Genomic DNA, 22,024 nt, shown 5'->3' with positions numbered 1-22,024 from the left:
ATTTATTTAACTTAACAATTTGTTTCATAAGGATAACATAGTAAAAAAAAGTTTAATTTCAGCCATGTGTGAAAATTATCATGTAAAGCAGACGTGACAAAAACCTGAGGTACCTACAACCAATTGTAGTCAAATTTGTTTGTTTGTTTTTTTGGTTTTACGTCACATCGACACAGTATAGGTCATATCGCGACGTTCCAGCTTTACTGGTGGAGGAAGACCTCAGGTGCCCTTCCGTGCATTATTTCAGGCACGAACGGGCACCTGAGTAGAACCACCGACGTTCCGTAAGCTAGCTGGATAGCTTCCTCACATGAAAGAATCCAAAGTCCCTGTCGGGATTCGAACCCACAGCGGTGAGGGGCAAGTTTGTAGTCAAATACATCTGACAACCTTAAAGCAGCACGCCTCCAGATTCATGTTAATTTTCATGAAAATTTTTGAATTTTGTTTAAAAAGAAAAATGAACAAATAAAGCAATTAACATTTTGCAATCGGCACTTACAATCAAAAAGTGGTCAACATATGCAAAAACAGCCATTACTGCGTTAGTAACGCAGTAGAAATATGGTGATAAAATACAGCAAAAACAGTTTTAAAGCGCATATAACATGTAAAATGTCACTTTGATCTTGATTTTTTTTACCTTTCTTAAAATTTTAGTGCATTTTTTCTCAATATTGATTTTGAAATATTTTGGCTCATCTGGAGGCACGCAGCTTTAAGCAATCGCTCATGTACATATCCACGCTCATATATGATCTAGAATACGGAAACTAACAAAGTATTCCAGTCGAAATCATCCACATTTATCGTCTAAAACTTAATATAGATGCTTAAAAATGAACGAATTAGCGCTTTTATTTTTCGTTTTTATATATTATTTTAACGTATCTTCATAAATTTGACATCCATTAGAATATAAAGTCTATTCTATCGCAAAAGAAATGCTTGTACACGTCTTATGATGTCAGATATGACGTCAGTAAACAACAATAAAAATATATATGTATCCTACATTTCGATAGCCCTACATTTCGGGGACGAGTGTTGACGGGATGTAGAGAAAAAAACTCGTTTGGTATATCATCCTACTTGGAAAGGGTCGGGAATTTGCAATGTTTCCAAATCAGATCAGCTACATAGATCTATTATCTTTGATCGATTATGAGGTTTCAAATGTGTATTATATACTATATGACGTATAACGATATAACACGCCTCTTCTATTGTCAGAAATAGGTATATCTTTTGCACGTGCACAAACCTGTGTGATCTTGTCAAAAAGACCCGGTCATGCAAACACATGGAAAGAAAGACCTGCGTTTATGTACATGTTATTTGAAGAACAAAATAAATTAGACACGCAAAAAAACAACATTATTTTCTTGAAATAACTAGTGACGAATTGTTGTTGTTGGTTTTTTTTTTTGGGGGGGTATTTTTTTCTTTTCTTTCCAATAACAACAAAGACGCTATCCAAGAACATAGTTTTGAGCACTATGGTTTTTTTATCGATTTGAAGTAATTTTAACAGCCTGTAAATGTTTATAGTGTATAACATGCTGTCGATTACGTCATTTAAAAAATGTCGAAAAAAGGTATACGTTTGCTGTTACAGTTTTATAGAAGTAAACTTCCAGCGTCCACCTATATCATATTATGAACGTATTTGAAGCCGGAAGAACCGTTTAGATTATTACTTTGAAAAATAAAGCGATGAAATAAATCTAAAATGTGTCTTAATCGTTGAAAGACTGTCCATGATTTCTATTCAAAACGTTGGAAAAATTAGTAAGTGCATTCAATTTACAATTCGTCACAAAAAAAAATAAAATGTAAATATTTAGGTCTGACGCTGTTATGATTTGACCTGTGCATGCCTAAATAATTTTGGCGGTAGAATAAATATATGTTGGCACTACAGTACACACAAAACGAATATGTCATTTTCAAATATTTATGCAAGGCTTCCATTTAGTTGTCAGAGACTGCAAAATCTCTGAAAATGGAAGTCACATTAAATATGTAAAGGAAAAACATTAAGTTTTGGAAAGTCACATGCCAAAATCAAGGAGTAAATGACTAATGAAAAATTAAAAAAACAACACATCTTAAGTTGTTCCCAGTGACCCAATATATGACCCAATACGGGCCTCCTAGGATTTTCTATCTTGTCGGAAATTTTGAAGTACACCGGCGGAAATAAAATATTTGCAATTAACATACGCATGCGTAAAACGGTGTTTTGATTTCCCCGCGTAAGAAAACACATAAATTGCCCATTTATTTTCGCAATTATTCCTTTCATAATTACGGTAAGATAATATTGAACTGTTGACATTGTTGAATATTATATCTTTTTTACACACGTTATATTTTTGAAACTTTAACAGTCACCGGATATGTTAAAAACAAACACGAACTGCCTGTCAAAAATCCAACCCCTGCATGTTGGCTGGCTCCACGATGTCTGCGATGTCAACAACAAAGGAAGACGTTGTAGCAGTGATTTTATATACAATTTGATTTATTATAAATGATAACCATTACCTAAAATGTTGCACTGATATTTTTAGTACTTAATTCAATTGTCAGCTGACAAGACTAGTGTTCCAAGTTGATACAACACTGAATTGTCACCATATTATATATATATGTATGTGACATTTGGAAATCAAACAGTTTTTTATTTTTTTTTATTTTATTTTAGCAACAACATAGATCACAGTTACATAATAAGATATATATATAAATAAATATATATATAAAATAACAGTTTATCCAAATTAAAATATCATGTCATATTAATAATAAATAAAACAAATTTAGTTAATGACTGAGATCAGATGAGGCATAGGATAAATGTATTTAAAAAAAGAAGCAAATGAATAAATTAATAAAATCACATTTCAGGTTAAGACTACAATAGTCAGAATTATAATTATCACAGAATATTGTTTAAAGTTACTGATAAACATGATATAAAAGAAGTAAAAGAATTTCAATAAAATTTCAATACAAGGGTTTTGTTAAATAGTGATCTATGGTTACAAGGATAGCCCATTAAGCTGGTGTGCTTATTTCCAATGGGGTCCTGTTAACCAAATAGATGGAAACAAGATAAAACCAGAGAGACATTCATTCCTCAAATAAAAATAGACAATGAGATAACCTTCAAATTATTCAATCACAGTAGTTTTGCATTATCACAGAAAGAAAGGCACAGGAAAAAATAAGATAACTAAAAACAATAAAGTTTGGCGAAACCTGTGTCGCCACTTAATTATTAATATAAAAAGTCACTTTGATGTTGCGCAGCCCATATTGAAGCAAGATGGCTTTTAACAGAATTTTTATATAAAGTTGGATTTGATATACATTTTACATCATCTGGCAAACTATTCCAATCTTTAATACCATTATAGAAAAAGGTGCTATTACATGTCTTATTACAAAGAGGAATTGAAAGAGTTCAGATTCTATCTATGTAACATTTATGTCAAGCCGCTTAAAAGATGTAGATCCTTCCATCGTCTTTTTACCTTCTATAACAGGGGCCGGTATAGGGCTGCTTCCCCAAATAAAATTTCTTTAAAATCATGCAGTTTTCCCCACAAATAGAATTTACATCAAGTTTTTCCTTCCCCTTTTGCAAATATACCATGTAATTTTTCCCCAAAATTAAGGGCTGGGCTGCTTCCCCAACCTGTGAAAAAAAGCCCTGCCTTCTGATATGCTATGGTCTTTACATTTGTTCATATACTCACTTCTGCATGACAATCACTATAACCCATTTGTAGACTCTTAAAAATAGAGAGAAAAATTCCTGTCCTACCCACAATCCCTTGAGCAAGATTTTTGGTTCATAGTGTTGTTAGATTTCAGCCATCATGTTTTACTATGGCAAAGTGATTAGAGTATTTACGTAACAAAATGTGATGTTACTTATAAATAATAAATTATGTCTGACCAAATTATCTATTCCTTTCCACATTTTTATATCAATTTTTGAAGTTAATTTTTTGTCGCTTCTTTTGAGTCCAAGATAACAGGGCTGCGTGAGTAATGGTAATTATTATTTTTGCGAAATACATAGCTTTTATTTAGTCTACAAACACATAGACAATTTTGTTATTGCTTTCTGCAGGATGAGGTCATAGGAGTGAAACTGGAGGATGTAATGTGCTTATGATATGATACAAAAGAGGCAAATCATAATATTTTGTATTACAAACTAAACCAGAATGATGTGACATATGGGAAACAAGCAAACAATGCCAGTGAGATTTCGGTTTATAGCTATATGAGGCTGAAACATTTTAATATTAGTGTTTTCATCTCACATAACATCTCGTACATCTGACAATAAAAAAATGTCGCATTCCGCTCCAACCAGCGCTGACGCCTGTTTGAGCATCGTTCACAGTTTGATGTGCCATCGGCAAGGCGGAGAGAGTGAATCGTTCGCCAAACGTGCAATAGAATCCCTTGTTAAGAAGTTAAAGGAGAAACGAGATGAGCTAGATAGCTTGATAACAGCCATAACAACCAGTGGTGCGCATCCTTCAAAATGTGTAACTATCCAGCGGACTTTAGATGGACGGTTGCAGGTAGTGTGTTATGTTATTTGTAAAGTAAATTAGTTTGTTACAAATAACACAACAATTACAGGAGTCAAATATTTCAAATATAATATGTAGTCACTTATTATTTGAATATATTAATTCAGCGTTTTTAACCAGGTTTTCCGAAGGAAAAAAACTGGTTATTAGATTGAGGTGTATGTCAGCGGGCGGGGGAATGGGCGGGCATTAACAATTTCTTCTGTGCGCAACTCCTCCTACATTTCTCAATGGATTTTGACGAAACTTTCACAGAAGCTTTCTCATCAAGTGCCCTGGCGCATATTGTCAGGGTTTTATGATTGGATAATATTTGACCTAATTATGGCCCTTTGTTTTTTTTTCCTTATATAGAATTTATAGTGAATAATTTCTTCTGTGCGCAACTCCTCCTACATTTCTCAACGTATTTTGACCAAACTTTCACAGAAGCTTTGTCATCAAGTGCCCTGGCGCATATTGTCAGGGTTTTATGATTGGATAATATTTGACCTAATTATGGCCCTTTGTTTTTTTTCCTTATATAGAATTTATAGTGAACAATTTCTTCTGTGCGCAACTTCTCCTACATTTCTCAACATATTTTGACCAAACTTTCACAGAAGCTTTGTTATCAAGTGCCCTGGCGCATATTGTCGGGATTTTGTGATTGGATAATATTTGACCTAATTATGGCCCTTTGTTTTTTTTTCCTTATACAGAATATATAATGAACAATTTCTTCTATGCTCAACTCCTTCATTTCTCAATGGATTTTGTTCTTACTTTCACAGAAGCTTTGTCATCAAGTGCCTTGGCGCATAGTGTCGGGGTTTTGTGATTGGATAATTTTTGACCTAATTATGGCCCTTTGTTTTTTTCCCTTATACAGAATATATAGTGAACAATTCTTCTGTGTGCGATTCCTCCTACATTATTCATGATTTACATTGCACATAGTTACATTGTTTGTTGCTTGTATTTGTATTTCAACTTCAACATATTTCTCTACAATGGTGATAATTGAAAACCTGGTTTCATGGCATTGCCATGTTTCTTGTTTTTCTCTACTTTGGGAATGGTGCCGGTACCAGACTGATTGGGAAAAAATGCGTTATTTTGACTAAAATTGGGAATTTTTTTAATGCATTTTTTCAGCTACAAATGAGATTAGACATCATGAATAAAGATAGCTAACAGCTTCTACTGTCTAGATAGAACTATTGAGTGGTGATTTATATGAATATGTTGGATTTAAATGATTTTAGAAAAATCTCTTTGCCTTGTGGGCATTTTGAACAGTCATTTTGGAAATTTAACATTGGAAATTGGGAATTTTAATGTCTATTTTCTATTGGGAATGGTACCGTTTTAGGGTAGTAGTTATATAAAGAAAAAAAACACTGTAATTTCAGATCATTTACAATGATTTAGTTTATAATCGTAATAATAGCTTATGTGGGCTTTTTTAACAATTTAATAGTCTTGCGGTCTTAAAAAAGTATGTTAATATCTTTTAGATATTCTTCAGTTATTGTTTTTGTGTTAAAAAATGGAAGCCCTTAGCTGAAAATTGTTGTTTTTCTAATTTAGGAAATAATAAAAATTCTATATTAGATTCTTCGAGATGAAGATTTTTTTCTCAGCAAGCTTGATTTTATTTCAGAGTCTGTTAGGCTGAAAGAGAAAATGTTTTATTTCAAATTAATATCTGTAGTTAGGTCTATACTACAAATTCATAGAGTTATTTTATACTATTATTCAGGGATCATTCTAGGGGGCGATTTCTGCGATTTCTCGCAAAAAAATCACCGAAATCTCAGAGAAATTTGTAAAATGAGAGAAAATCTCGCACGGCAATTTGAGCCGTAAAATGTCTAATCACAATCTAAAGAATGCTAAAATTACACAAAAATATGACGAAAAATTCACGATTCCCATCAATTTAATTTCAAATTGTTTATTAATGAAATCGGTGTAAAAAAAAAACTCCAAAAAGTAGTCCAACACTTTGAATTATTTAGCCTAAAATAATTGCCGATCGGAGACAGCAAATTCACCATACAGAAATACGGTATGATGGCTGACTTTTATCTATCTGTAAGTCGAGAATTTACACAAAACACTTTTAATTGATTTTAATAAAAATTGTAAGACACAGACTAAAATAAAAATGGACATGTCAAAAACAAATACCGGTAAAATTTGTCTTCTAAATGTCACATCAACCACGGTAAATTTTGCCGTAAAGAACAAATTTAAAAATTTTGTTTTACGATTCCTGATGAAATAGCCGATAATAAATATTCTTTTATTGAACAAAACTATTTAATTTTATATAATTGCAATCAGCAACAGCTAGAATTGTGAATGTTTCAGCGGAAAACAGACAAATATTCATTTGTCACATATTTTCGCGATGTCGTGATATAAAAAAATACTAAAAGGAAGCTGAGTGTTATTTAAAGGTGTTTTATAACACTAAAAATGATGTTTATGAATAAAAATTACTTTAGATATTGTTTATATTTGTGGATATGGAGATATTTGTCATTATGTGTTCAGGTCACATATTCAATGAATATTTTTTAATGGAGGGAGGTGTGTGAAGAGAATCATAAAGAAAACAAAATGTAAGGTTATAAAAAATATTCTTCAAATCTCATATTCAATGAATATTTTTTAATGGAGGGAGGTGTGTGAAGTGAATCATAAAGAAAACAAAATGTAAGGTTATAAAAAATATTCTTCAAATCTCATATTCAATGAATATTTTTTAATGGAGGGAGGTGTGTGAAGTGAATCATAAAGAAAACAAAATGTAAGGTTATAAAAAATATTCTTCAAATCTCAACAATCACTTCTGTACAGTACAGTGTTGTCCATTAGGAACATTGGCTGCAAATAATAGTTGTAATAGATATCCATGTATAATTCTTTTATATTTCAGAATAAAGATGTTATATTTATTTTTCACTGAATTAGAATTTTATTATGTTTAAAAATTCACAAAATTAAAAGGCATAGGATCATGTGTTAAAAAAGTGAAAACAAAAATCACTGTAAAAAACAGAGCTACATCTTCTTATATCCTCTGTTTATATGTACAGTGATTTTAAAAAGTTAGAAATTTCCATATTTTTAACCTCTCAAGAAAATCTAATTTCTCTCATTAAAATTTCTCAAATGAGAGAAAATCTCTCACTAAAAATCCTGACCAGAATGATCCCTGTTATTCAATAGTTCACTTGATATAGTTTGTTTATTTTTCTCAAATTTTAAATGATAAGTGTTGCAATAAATTTCCCAATTGCAAAATCAGTCAAAATAATATTTCTTAATGTTAACATTGTTACAGGTAGCAGGCAGGAAAGGATTTCCACATGTTATTTATGCCAGAATTTGGCGGTGGCCCGATCTTCATAAAAATGAACTAAAGCACGTTAAATACTGCCAATACGCATTTGATCTGAAACAAGACAGTGTTTGTGTGAATCCCTATCATTATGAGAGAGTTGTCTCCCCTGGAATAGATCTGTCGGGATTGACCATCCAACATGCTGGTGAGTATGATACACAAATGGTCAAAGAATTTTAACTTTCTTAAAATTGATGAGCGGGCACAGATATCATCAAAATATTTTTTGACAGAATTGGAAAATCAACAAAATATTATATAAGGCCATGAGAATTAAAAGATATTTCACATGGGCATGGGAGTTATGTGTCGAACTACAATATATTTTTGTAAAACTAACATTTGTACAGTTCTTCATTAAACACTAAAGTACAAATAAAATTTTAATGTTGATGCGTCTGAGTTTTCTTCACATTAATTGTTTAATTCCAGTGATTTTTTTTCTAATTTTCAAAACAACCTGTGGCTTTCTGAAGGGGAAAATATAACTCGATATATCAAAAAAGGGGGAAAATCAAATTCCAACAACTAAGAATTGAATTTACCCACACATTTTATAAAAATTTCAATTAAATTTAACATGCATAGTACATAGCAGAGGCTATAGGGACAGCTTTTTGTCTTCTAATAAGTCAGATGCTGTTAAGTAATGGTTCTGGTGAAGAAGTGCACACAGGGCATAACAGGGGAAAATATTAGCTTTTTTAGGGGAAATATACCTATTTTGAGCTAAGAGAAACATCCTTTATTCAGCTGTAAAATACAGGGAAAAAATCACTGAATTCATTATAATCATACAATATACTGTAGTTCATTAGGTATTAGAATGTTTAAAAATCATACAAGGTGAGATACTTCAGACCATTTCTTGTATAATTTTAATGGAACCTTCATAATACATTTTCTTGTATGATTATAGAGTCACCTTCATTATACAATTTCTTGTATGATTTTAGCACCACTTTCAAAATCCAATGTCTTGTATTATTTGAGTGCCACTTTCAAAGTCCGTTTTCTTGTATGATTTTTGTGCCACCTTCATAATACAAATACTTGTATGATTTTAGTGCCACCTTCATAATACAATTACTTGTATAATTTTAGTGCCACCTTCATAATAGAATTACTTGTATGATTTTAGTGCCACCTTCATAATACAATTACTTGTATAATTTTAGTGCCACCTTCATAATACAATTTCTTGTATAATTTAAGCGCCACCATCAAGATTGGTCAAGGATGAATATGGTAATGAGATTGGTTCAGCTTCTGGACTGGACAGCGGTACATCAAGTGACCTCTCACAGACCGTTCAACATCCCCCAGTAGATGGCTTCAGTAGGATGTCTGGCATGGGTATGAACCCTGTTATATATCTTTAATATTTTAACCTAGCATTTCATTAATTTGTTAATATTCATTTTTTTTGTTGTTGCGCTTTTAAAGTGAATAGAATATGAATGATTGAATCATAGGTCCACATGTCTAGATCAATAGGGAGAGCATTGGATTAGAAATCCAGGAGTTGATGGTTTGATCCTTGGGCAGGTGTAATTTCTGTGTGACTATTGGACATTGAGTATTAGTATTTCTTTGGTTGATATTTCTTTTCAAATCTTTTTTTTTTTAATTATCGCCCGCCGAAAAATTTCGGCGGAGGATATAGAAATAGTCTCCGTCCGTCCGACCTTCCGTCCTTCCGTCCGACATTTTTGTCCGGAGCATATCTCTAAAAGTATTTGAGGTATCAACTTGAAACTTCATAGGTGGATAGACCTCATTGAGGAGGAGTGCAGTGCACAAGAATGATAACTCTACCTTGCATGATTTTTGAGTTATTGCCCTTTGTTATTTTTCAAAATTGATTTTTATCCAGAGCATAACTCCAAAAGCTTATGAGATATTAACATGAAACTTCATAGGTGCATAGATCTCACTCAGGAGGTGTGCACTGCATAAGAATGATAACTCTACCTTTCATAATTTTTGAGTTATTGCCCTTTGTTATTTTTCATACCTAATTTTTCACCTGAGTGGAGCATAACTCAAAAAGTGTTTGAGATATCAACATGAGATGTCATAGGTGGATAGATCTTATTGAGGAGGAATGTTGTGTGCAAGAATGATAACTCTTCCCTATACAATTTTTGAGTTATTGCCCTTTGTTTTTTTTATGTTATTTTGTCCAGAGCTTATCTCAAAAAGTATTTGAGGTATCAACTTGAAACTTCAAAGGTGGATGGATCTCATTAAGGAGGAGTGCAGTGCTTAAGAATGATAACTCTACCCTGCATTATTTTTGAGTTATTGCCCTTTGTTATCTTTCAAAATTAATTTTTGTCCAGAGCATAACTCAAAAAGCCTTTGAGATATCAAAATGAAACTTCATAGGTGCATAGATCTTACTCAGGAGGTGTGCACTGCACAAGAATGATAACTCTACCTTTTATAATTTTTGAGTTATTGCCCTTTGTTCTTTTTCATACTTAATTTTTCAATTCAATTTTTTTCTCAAAAAGTATTTGAGGTATCAACTTGAAACTTCATAGGTGGATAGATTTTACTGAGGAGGGATGCAGCACACAAGAATGATAACCTACCCTGCATTATTTTTCAGTAATTGCCCTTTGTTATTTTCAGCCATCAGTATTCACATAGGTTTCAAATCTGTAATCATTATAGCCATCAGTTTTCATTACCAAAAGACCTCTTAAAATGGAATTATTCCGCTCTACTACATATACATTCTTCCAATGAGCAAACACATTCGGCTTGGGATGGCCATGTTGACATGGCTCTTGTAAATGTATGAGAAAAGTTAAGTAGTTAACTATGTCTGTTTTTTGTCCTGTTTTAAGTTTGTCTTGCAGTAAAAATGATGAAATTGCAGTTTTAGTGTTGAATTATTTTGTTTTCTTAAGTATTTGAAAGGCAATATTTTTTCTTAATTTGAAGAATTCCCATATCATTTTTTTCTCAGTTTTTTAGTTTTAAATGAGTTATGTAAAATGTATTAAATTAGGGCCGTCATCGTCAGCTAGTGTGGGGCCCGCAGGGCAGATCACAGATCCAAGAGTGTCGGGGGTTATTTCCAACCCGATGACCTCAATCTCAGCCAGCGGGAGTCGTATCAGTGAGTGAAGTGCTTGAACAGTGCTTGAACAATTCTAAATATAGAAGAGTGCTTGAAAATTAACTAGAAACGAGTGCTTGATTCATACTAACATAATACCAGGGCTTCTTTCACTATATAATAGGGGTCGTATAAAGGCCATTTCAAAAATACCAGCTTCTTAACTGAAAGAAATGCCACTTTCACAATCCAGTATTTCTTTGATTGTGGCCACTTAACAGAATTACAACAAAATTTTAGTATTTAAAGCAGTCTCACCTATTACCATGAATTTTCCAAGATAATTTACAACTTGATGAAATCAAAGGTATTTAAACATTTTATGTTTGAATATCTCCAGTTAATGTTGTTTTTATGAAATAAAGAAAGCTATGGGTTGTTTTTAAAAAAAAATTCACAAGTTGTGTCAAAATTGTGATTCTTCTTTAACATCATTTAGGAAAATGGCGCTTTGTCTGTCACAAATCAAAAGGGCCTAGGCCCCTTTTCATTGTAGGGAAAAAAGTCCTGTATACTCAAACTTAACAGAGAGCTCATTTAATAGTTTTCTTTAAAAAGTATGCTAAATTTATAATCCTGAGTAGAAATCTATTTTGCTTTATTTTGAAGTGACTATTTTGCATTTGAAGTGGCTAATTTGCTCTATTTGAAATACTGTTAAAATCAGTTGTATTTTCAGCCTGTAGATTCATATATCCCCCTTGACCCTTGGCCTAATCAGTTGTTTTTGTTGGCACATCGGTTGCTTCAGATAAAAATAAAAACCCTGGGCTTGACCTGTACATTACTACAGGTGATCAAAGCTCAAGGTTGATCAACTATTTTCTGAGATCTCTCAAATCTCCAGGTTTTTCATTGGTCAATATATACAATCTCTGCTGGTTATTGACCAATCAGATAGCTGAGATCTGAGTTCAAGGTTAGACAATATGTATATAAGTTTTGACCCAGTTTAAATGAGCTCTCATGTCTTGAAAGATTGCATACTTACCTCCCTTGCTAGACTGCAGTGATACATTGCTTGAAAGAGTTATCTTCCTTAGTTTAATATACTTTATTAACATATAGGAGTTCTCTTCCTTTGCTAACAAATTTAGCTTTATTTACTTCAAGTTTATACCTATCTAAGTTGGACATAATTAAATATACAGTATAGTTATCTGAAATTTAACTATATAGATTGCTAACTTTAAAGTGGCCTTCAGTTTTTTCAAATCGTTTCATATAATTGTCAATTGAAAATAACTAAATTGGAAAATGAAATTTGGTGTCAATAAAGTATATTAACAAAATAAGGAAAGCCCACGATACCTCTATCAGTCAATGTTCTATATGTAAATTAGTAAAACAGAAGATACATTTCCTGATCTTCTATTTTTAGAAACAAATGGCACTGTCACTTTGTAAATAGCTCTCAGGACGCTGTTTTGAAGAAGGCCTCAAAGTGATATGATGCACTTTTCTAAGATAAAATTACTGAAATACTTACTTTGAAACAGTACAGAATTGTTTTTTCAACAAAAATTAAAAGCTGAAGGCCCCTTTAAACTGTTTACCTAAGTATAGCATTTTAGAAGGAATGTAAGAGTTGTCTTTCTTTCTTCTGACATTCATTAGAGTTGTGTCCCCTTTTATTAAAAGTTAGTTGTAAAGAGATATAGATATAAAGAGAGGGAGAGAGAGAGTAGAAATATATAAAACTAGAGTACTATCTTCTTATTATGCTAGTATATTCTTTCCTAGTATGACTATAGTTAGAACTGTTTTTTATCATTCAGGAATCCTAATAACTATTTTTGGATTGTTGCCAACATTGAAAGAAGCATCTCAAATAATTTTAAAGTTGAAATTTAATAAAAAAAAATGTTATTTTGAAATTCTGACATGAAAACTGCTTATTTTAAGTTAAGTTATTAGGCCTAATGTGTATTTAAATTTTAATTCTAATTTTTATAACAGATGTTTTTTTTTAAAGGTGTTATTTTTGTGCCCCCACGTTAGTGGCGGGCATTTAGATTTACCCTTGTCCGTCCGTCCTTCCGTCCGTCCGTCCGTTCACTTTTGTGTCGCACGTAACTCAAAAAGTATTTGACCTAGAGTCATGAAACTTTACAGGAATGTTGATCAGCATGTGTAATTGTGCACCTGGGTATTTTGGTCTGGATATTTTTAGTATTTTCAGAGTTATTGCCCTTGACTTAGTAAAATTTTGCAATTTTCAACTTGTGTCGCATGTAACTCAAAAAGTATTTGACCTACAGTCATGAAACTTTACAGGAATGTTGATCAGCATGTGTAATTGTGCACCTGGGTATTTTTGTCTGGATATTTTTAGTATTTTCAGAGTTATTGCCCTTGACTTAGTAAAATTTTGCAATTTTCAACTTGTGTCGCATGTAACTCAAAAAGTATTTGACCTAGAGTCCTGAAACTTTACAGGAATGTTAATCAGCATGTGTAGTTGTGCACCTGGGTATTTTCGTGTGCATATCATTAGTATTTTCAGAGTTATTGCCCTTGACTTAGTAAAATTTGGCAATTTTCAACATGTGTCGCACGTAACTCAAAAAGTATTTGACCTAGAGTCATGTAACTTTACAGGAATATTGATCAGCATGTGCAGTTGTGCACCAGGTATTTTCGTCTGGATTTATTTAGTATTTTTAGAGTTATTGCCCTTCACTTAGAAAATTTTTGCAATTTTCAACTTGTGTCGCAAGTTTCTCAAAAAGGATTTGACATAGTCATTAAACCTTATGGGCAGGTTGCTCAGCATATTTTAGATTTGCACCTGGGGTTTGCTTGTGGATTTATCCAGTATTTGTAGAGTTATTTTCCTTGACTTAGTAAAAAGATTGACAGAACAGTGGCGCGGTGGGGGCACCCGTGTCCTATTGACACATTTCTAGTTTATATGAATGTTTTCATCATGTTTGGTAGGTGTAACAATACTTTGTTTCTTGCATAAATACTCTCCTAACTTTGTACAATGCATTTTTTCTGCTGTCTGCTATTTAGTTATATGAAAGTTTGAATTGTACTGGTAAAAGCTGAAATACCTGTTTTTGGCCATGATTGTTTACAATACACTTAGCACATATGACTAAACAGAAATTAGGTTGCCATGGCTGAGTGATGAACAGTTGTTGACTTCAAACCACTTTTTCCTGGCCTCACTGTTGTAAGTTCCAATCCCGACAGGGACTTTGGATTCTTACATGTGAGGATGCTATAGATCGAACTTAAGAAACATCATTGGTTCTACTCTGGTGAGAGTTCTTGACTGAAATAATAATGCATGGAATATTTTCCTCTGCCAATAAAGCTAGACAGTTGCCATTTGACCTATACTGTGTTGGTGTCAAGTAAAACTCACAAAAAAAAAAGGTGAAGAAGAAAGAAATTTCTGTTATACCATTTATCAGTGAAGTTCAATTTATAAAGATGGGGCATTATATTTTCATATTTTAGGCAGGTTTTATATTTTATGATAAACTTTGCTCATTATTATCAGTTAATTGTCATTCACTTTTACAATAGCCAAAACATTGTATTGTACAGCTTTATGAGCTCAACTAGATGGTGAAAAAAATGAGCATTTAGCATAATGCAACTTTAAAATGAGTACAGAGTTAGGCATTTCTGCACTTTGATTTGATCTGACCAGACTTGGACACATCACAATATTTTGTTTAAAATGAGTACATAGATAGGCATTTCTGCACTTGAATTTAATATGACCAGACTCATAGTGATACTTTACAATATTTAAGTATACTGAAATCTCTGTTTCTGATTAATTAAAAGGTAGGGCAAGTCCATTGTATCATAGCTAGGAGAGTAATGGGATATGGTCATTTTGTTTATTTTAAACAGAATGAATAAAATAAGTAGTTTGATAGGAATAGGAAGGTGAAACAATACTGGCAGCAGCATTTAGTTTTAAACTTAACTCTTAAAGGCACTCCACTGAGATCCAAAAGCTTAAAAACATTAAATTTGAATTTCTTACATAGACCAGCTTGGAGACTTAAAACAGAAAGATTTTCAAAATGTAATTAAAGAAATATTCTATAAAATATGTTGAAAATTGTATGTTTATGCTGTGCTCTACGTCTCATTTGAGTGAAGTGCGTTGAAACACTTTTCTTTCACAATTGGAATACCGGTAAATATTCTGGAAAAAAAAGTGAGCAAATGATAAGAAATTTTGCACAGAAGTTACTGGTCTGGATCTACATCAAATGAAACATTAGTTTTGAAAAAAAAAAAATCAAGTCCCATCATGTCAAAAAAACCACAGTGGAGTCCCTTTAACATTTAGCCTTCTACTCATGCAACCAGTGCAGACCAAGATCAGCTGACATATCAGTGTTGGTGAACACTATTCATTCAGTACTTACATTGACATTTTTTAGCTCACCTGTCACAAAGTGACATGGTGAGCTTTTGTGATCGCTTTTCGTCCGGCGTCCGTCCGGTGTCCGTCCGTAAACTTTTACTTAAAACGACATCTCCTCATAAACCACTAAGCCAATTTCATCCAAACTTCACAGGAATGTTCCTTTGGTAGTCAACTTTAAAAATTGTTCCAAGCAGAAAGAAAAAACTTAAAATAGATATTAAGCATGAATTATCTTCTAGTGATTGTCTACGAAGTTTGTTCAAATAAAAGCCCTGGGGACAAAATTGGCCCCGCCCAGAGGGGGGGTCAATGTTTTTCCCTATATGTGTATAGTAAAAACTTAAAAAATCTTCTTAGAGCTAGAGCTTAGATATTTATCATGAAACATCTTCAAATGGGTGTCTACCAAGTTGATTCAAATAAAAGCCCCTGGGTTAAAATTGGCCCCACCCCGGCGGCTTTTTACAGGTGAGCGATTTCAGGGCCATCATGGCCCTCTTGTTTCTTAAAATGATGAATAGTTAACCTGTTTTTGTCTTGAATGAAAGAAGAACAAGTTCATTGAATATAATTCTTTATGGTGGTAGGGTTTTAATTTCCGTACTATTAATGTCACTTAATTTTTCACTATGTGGCCTGATACCGCTAAATGTAAAAAAAAAACAACACTTTTTTTAGTCTGACTTGCTTTCTTTTCTGATTGACTGAAAATAATGATTTTTTTGTTGTTGATAATTGAAGGTAGCAGTGGTATAGGGCCCGGCCATGCGATGTCACCACAATCCTATTCTACAGGGATACCCAACTCACAGGCTATAACACCATATTCCAACAGAAGTATGTCATTTACTTTGTTACCTTGTTAGCTCGACTATTCGAAGAATGGAAGAGCTATTGTACTCACCCCCAGCATCTGCGTCACCATCCACTGTGGTTAAGCTTTTGTGTCTCTGATCTGATCAAGTTAGTATCTCCAAAACTACTATGTGATTATCTGACATAATCAACTTTATCTAACATGATCAACTCGGGACCCATAACTAAAGAGTAAACTCTCTTTTTCTTACTGATGAGCACTGAGTATAGTCAGTTGGGCTGTTTTACAAACAGCTCTTAGTTTTAATAATGTACTTTATCATAGTTGAAGCCACTTGTGGCTGTGAGGTTGCCTTTACTGGTTGAGGCATTAGAATTGCAGCCATAACTGTGATTGTAAGAGGAAACTAAATGGGTTCAAATAACTGGAGTCTATGCATCTCTTAGCTTCAGCAGGTGAAGTGATTTTGACCTCTGGTGTTGCTTTGAAGTTTGTAACACCTGAGGTAACCAAAATCACCTTTCCTTTTAAGTACCAACTTGTTAAAGATTTTTTATCCTGCTATATGTTTTTAACCATTGCAAGATATATTAAGTGTGTGGTACTTATTTAAAGTTGCAAAGTTATTTATTCTCTTTGATGTTGTGAAACGTACATTATGAATAGTTGTTATGCAATCACTGTTGTTTTAAAATACTCTTTACTTTGTTGAACAGCGCCCTCTACCAGTTGGGATGGAGGGAATGCTTCATTTACACAGAAACATGACGGTCAACAGTATTGTAAGTTGGAACTTTATTTGTGTGTCATGCTCTGTCCGAGGCCAAATAAAAAGATCAAAAAACCAATTTATAATTTGGGCCTTTTATGTTATTTCCCTTTGTTTATTATTGTCACCAATAATGCTTTAAGCTTTAACTGTTTTCATTATCGTGTATAATTATGCTTAAAGAAGAACTTATTTCTTAATATTCAGGGAAAAACACAAAATGTCTTGAAAGCAGTTCTATGATTGGTATGTTCTCCTGTTACCCATCATGCCATGTCAATATTAAGATTGATAGATGCAGACATTTTTAGTGTATGAAAAGTCGGTGGTTCTACCCTTGTGAACACTCATGCCTGAAATAATGCCACCTGGAAAGGTGGAAAGTCACTACACATGTATATTGCCCGAACGGTACTGATGTGATGGCAAACTGAGCCAAAAATACAATCTTAATAGCCATTGAACCTTGTTAATTTTGTTCACAGAACTGTTCAAGATATGTAGTATTGCCAGTGTTACAGATGTCAAGAAAATTTTTGAAAATATTTTATTATGTAATAATAAAAAGATTATTAAAAGATAATTGGCCTTTAAGCATAATAAAGTATTATATTGTATTGTGTGTGTTTTCAGGGAATAATCACACAATTCAGAGCCCTGATGTACCTCTTCAACCTCTAACCAATCAACCTCGTAAGTATATTCTGATTACTACTTCCTGTTACTTAATATGCTGAATTTCTTAAATGAACCTTGCTTAGCTTCCGTTATTTGGAGCTGTCCTTTTGGTCATTCATGTAATAGTTGAAATTTTGATGCCATTTTGATTTATATAAAAAAAAAATTATGTTTGAATATGTTATATAATTCTGATGATGTTTATTAAACAGGTCAGTAACTCATGCCTCTTTTGCAACCCCCCCGTAAAAAAATCAGTATTTCACAGCCATGCATAAATTTTGATGTGACGTCATTTGCATTATACAAAAGGCATGCTAAATATTAGCGTTACACTATGGGCGCTTAGATAAAAAAAGAATTATTTTCACTGTAAACAGTTCTTCTGTTGGTTATGTGAAACATAAAATATATTTGTTAAGATTCATTACTTAACTTTAAAATTCACAAAATCTGTTTATGAATATTTCAGCTCCAGAATTCTGGTGTACAATATCGTACTTCGAGTTAGATCAACAGGTCGGTGAAACATTTAAAGTACCGTATAGTTGTAGTACGGTAACTGTGGACGGGTACACGGACCCGTCAAGTCTAGATCGGTTTTGTCTAGGCCAACTTTCTAACGTACATAGATCTGAAGCCAGTGAACGGGCAAGGTGAGTTTGCTTTTGTAAAGTGATGTGCTGAAAATATTTCTGTACCTGAATTTGATTATTTATAAATGTTGTCTAGTATTCATGATGAGTATTGCTTAAACTTTTTATTGGTCATTTTGTGAGTATGGAATAGGGTGGTACCATTGGATACCATAGTAATTTAAGTTCTGTTAACTTGTAATATTGAAGAAAAAAACTTACTTTCATTGACTTGTTTTAAAAGTATAAATTGTTATTTCTTAAATGTTAAGGACATGTGTCCTAAGGAATTTAAGTCATTGATAAAAAAACTAACATTTAGGTTAGTCTGCAATGTTTTATGGGTGGTGCTACATAATAGGTGGTGCTTCATAATATGTGGTGCTACATAATAGGTGGTGCTACATACTAGGTGGTGCAATTTTGGGAAACTGCATATAGGCATGTCCATGGTACTTGCAAGGTATTATGTATTTTCAGATGAAATCGATACATATTTAATTTGAAATAATCTTTCTCATAAAAAAGCAGCAGCTGACAGTATTTGTGAATATAACAGATATATTCTATATATTTTTTGTTCATGAAGATTATATATATGTAACCAATAAACTATAACCAATATTATATTTTTGTTGTTCATGAAGATTACATATAGGTAAAGGAGTGCAGCTAGACTATAGAGGGGAAGGGGACGTGTGGATACGATGTGTTAGTGATCACAGTGTATTTGTACAAAGCTACTACCTCGATAGAGAAGCTGGTCGCGCACCAGGCGACGCTGTACACAAAATTTATCCCAGTGCATATATAAAGGTATATATTAATTATTAAGTTATTCCTTGGTTTTATTGTATTTTTTGCTTATTTTCCATACCTGATTTGTTAGAGTTAATTTGATTGGTGCTCTTGGTTTAATTCCATATTTTTTATTGGTTGACTTGAAATCATTTGATTAGTTACGAACTTGTAGTAATTTTGACTAATTTGACCATTTATTTCTTGGGTTTGTAGTTCTTCAATGTCAGGCTTTGTTGAAAGTGATAGCAATGTTTACATTGATCTTGATTAAGAGTACCACTTTTCTTTTATCATAGGTATTTGACATACGACAGTGTCATCGTCAGATGCAGCAACAGGCTGCCACAGCACAGGCCGCAGCAGCTGCTCAGGCTGCCGCTGTGGCGGGTACCGTACCCGGTCCAGCATCAGTAGGTGGTATTGCTCCAGCTGTAGGTAAGTCAAACAAACTTTGATAATTCTGTATGTCACAACACTTCATATATTTCAACATGATTTTATGCCTCCAACTTTGATTGATTGTCTTTGATTGATTGGTTGACTGATTGATTGATTTGAGGATTGATTAGGTAAGGAGGGATAGCATATTGATTTTGTTTGTGTCTCTGCAAAGAAGTATATACTTAACTGTAAAATTTTGGTTGAGGACGTTGACTTGCCTCTTACCACTGAAGGTTTGAGCTATGCAAGTATTCATGTGAAAAAGCTTGCCAGCTAGCTTGCGGAACATCAGTTTTTCATCAGTTGCCTGTTTGAGTCTGAAATAATGTACAATGGGACACCTGAGGTCTTCCTTCTTGAGTAGAGCTGGAAAGTTGCCATACGACCTATACGGTGCTGGTGCTACAAAACCCAACCAAAAACCTATAAAATCATCTTTCAATATTAAACTAGCCTTCATTATTGGACACTGGCTTCAGTTTAACTTTCTTAAATATAACCTTTTCCAGTAAATAATAGATTCTAGGTCCACTTTTCAAATTTGAAGAAAGTATGACTTAAAATGAATTAACATATTATAAATGATTCCAAAGAGAATAAAAAGAAAGGAAAAAAAAAAACAACAATAATAAAACTGTTTAATAATTGTTTACCTTTTTTCCCTATTTTAGGTCTCAGTGCGGCTGCAGGGATTGGAGTTGATGATTTAAGACGTTTATGTATTTTGCGGCTGAGCTTCGTGAAAGGTTGGGGACCGGACTATCCTAGGCACAGTATTAAAGAGACACCTTGCTGGATTGAGGTCCAGTTACATAGACCCCTACAACTGCTGGATGAGGTCCTTCAAGCCATGCCCTTGAATGAAGCCCGCGTAAACAGGGGGTATTTTCTTGGTTGAAAAAAATGGGGAAAGAAAAAACATGAAAACAAAAAAAAATTTTGTTTTAAATTTTGTTGATTGGCTCCCTTTTTGTTTTGTGGATTTGAAAGGGAAAGGGAAATTTGATTGGCTGAGACTTTTTTCAAAATTTGGGGAAAAATTTGAAAAGGAGTGAAATGTTTGGCTAAAATAATTAAAAAAGTGGGGGAAACAGTACAATATAGTGTTTAAAAAAGAAATTTAAATTTTTTAAATGTGGAAGGGGGAAAAAAAGTAGGACTGGTTTTTTTCATTTTTTTTATTAAAGGAAAAAATTTTTTAAGTTTTCCCTTTCAGCTGAAGAAAAAAAAAAAAGAAAAAAAAATTTTTAAATCATGGTCAGGATATTGGGGTTTCTTTTTAAGATTTAACATTCTTTTCTTTTCTTATTTGACAAAAAAGGGGACCCCCTTTGTGTTATTATGGGGAAAAAAACAAAATCTTTTTTGTATGTGTAAAAAATGTTTCAAACTTTTGGTTCAACCAATATTGAAATCTGGACAACCTGCTCAGGTTTACTAGCAGATATATACTTCCAGAAAGTCTCGATTTGGGATATTTATTAATGGAAATATATATCTATCAATAAAGTATTCTGCATTTTTTTACAGTTTTTTTGTATTGTCATTTTTTCTGCTGAATGACTTATATTGACTTATACAGTTGATATTTCAAGGGCCATCAGTCTGTTAATTTTGAAGATATTGAAGAAGACGGTCACCCATCAGTAATCAGTATTAAGCATGGACAATTTGGTGACATATAATAATGGCTCCTCTTTTATACTGGTTGCTATGGCAATAAACATTTGCCACCAGCATTCTAAGGCTAATGATCTTTTGGATTTTTTCACATTAGGAAGCTTTCCAGCTGGCTTACTGAATAGCTGTGAACTACTCGGGTACCCGCTCACACCAGAAATAATGCATAAAGGGACACCATAGGTCTTCCACCACCAGTAAAGCCAAAAAGTCGCCATGTCACCTGAACTGTATCTGTGTGACTTTAAATCCAACCAACGAACAAACACCAGGATGTCACCTCAGTGCAGTAATGAGTCAAGTCCTTCTAAATATCAAAGGAGTTAACCAGTTATTGCACTAAAGAACGCAGGGAAATGTTTATATGGTCAATAGAGACTAATATGTCTTTTTAAGTGGTCTCCAAATAAATAAGCATTAGTTAAAACGTGTAGTGAAGCTGTTAAGCAAAATATTTAAGAGCTCTATATGTAAGGATATATTCCCTAGAGACTGTGTGTTTTTAACTTTTAAAGTAACCTGATTAAAAAATTGCATTGTATATTTAGAATACGTTTAGGAAGAAAGTCTTTAAGGTGAATTATACACAAGTTGGTTTTTGTATTTATTGCATTACTTAGTGAAAATTGAATCATGTCTTTAA

At 33.0% G+C, this 22,024-nt stretch overlaps 1 protein-coding gene across 3 annotated transcripts; it reads left to right on the top strand.

Annotated features, from left to right (window-relative positions):
* The first annotated feature begins 51 nt into the window (after window positions 1–51).
* Window positions 52–20,622, top strand: LOC132756543 (mothers against decapentaplegic homolog 4-like). Of its 3 annotated transcripts, none has more exons than XM_060747636.1 (12): window positions 52–109; window positions 4,151–4,613; window positions 7,963–8,167; window positions 9,238–9,378; window positions 11,045–11,155; window positions 16,302–16,397; window positions 17,094–17,159; window positions 17,780–17,839; window positions 18,297–18,480; window positions 19,107–19,275; window positions 19,557–19,695; window positions 20,373–20,622. In XM_060747636.1, the coding sequence occupies exons 2-12, from the start codon at window positions 4,377–4,379 to the stop codon at window positions 20,597–20,599; spliced, it is 1,635 nt and encodes a 544-aa protein (XP_060603619.1). In that variant the 5' UTR covers window positions 52–109; window positions 4,151–4,376; the 3' UTR covers window positions 20,600–20,622. The 3 variants fall into 3 exon arrangements, with proteins under 3 accessions (XP_060603619.1, XP_060603618.1, XP_060603620.1); XM_060747635.1 differs by lacking the exon at window positions 52–109 and adding an exon at window positions 2,175–2,318; XM_060747637.1 differs by lacking the exons at window positions 52–109; window positions 11,045–11,155 and adding an exon at window positions 2,175–2,318.
* Window positions 20,623–22,024: the final 1,402 nt, after the last annotated feature.

This window comes from Ruditapes philippinarum, unplaced genomic scaffold (genome assembly GCF_026571515.1).
Source record: "Ruditapes philippinarum isolate M1 unplaced genomic scaffold, ASM2657151v2 ctg10786_1_1_1_1, whole genome shotgun sequence".
NCBI classification, from domain to species: domain Eukaryota; kingdom Metazoa; phylum Mollusca; class Bivalvia; order Venerida; family Veneridae; genus Ruditapes; species Ruditapes philippinarum.
Note: the sequence above shows the minus strand (reverse complement) of the source record. Positions and strands in the feature narration are given on the sequence as shown.

Bases quoted from the DNA above. Each gene is read 5' to 3' on its own strand.
- LOC132756543 (XM_060747636.1), top strand. From the start codon at position 4,377: ATGTCGCATTCCGCTCCAACCAGCGCTGACGCCTGTTTGAGCATCGTT. The intron at 18,481-19,106 runs GTGAGTTTGCTT...TTGTTCATGAAG, and splicing joins GAAGCCAGTGAACGGGCAAG to ATTACATATAGGTAAAGGAG. The intron at 19,696-20,372 runs GTAAGTCAAACA...TCCCTATTTTAG, and splicing joins TGGTATTGCTCCAGCTGTAG to GTCTCAGTGCGGCTGCAGGG.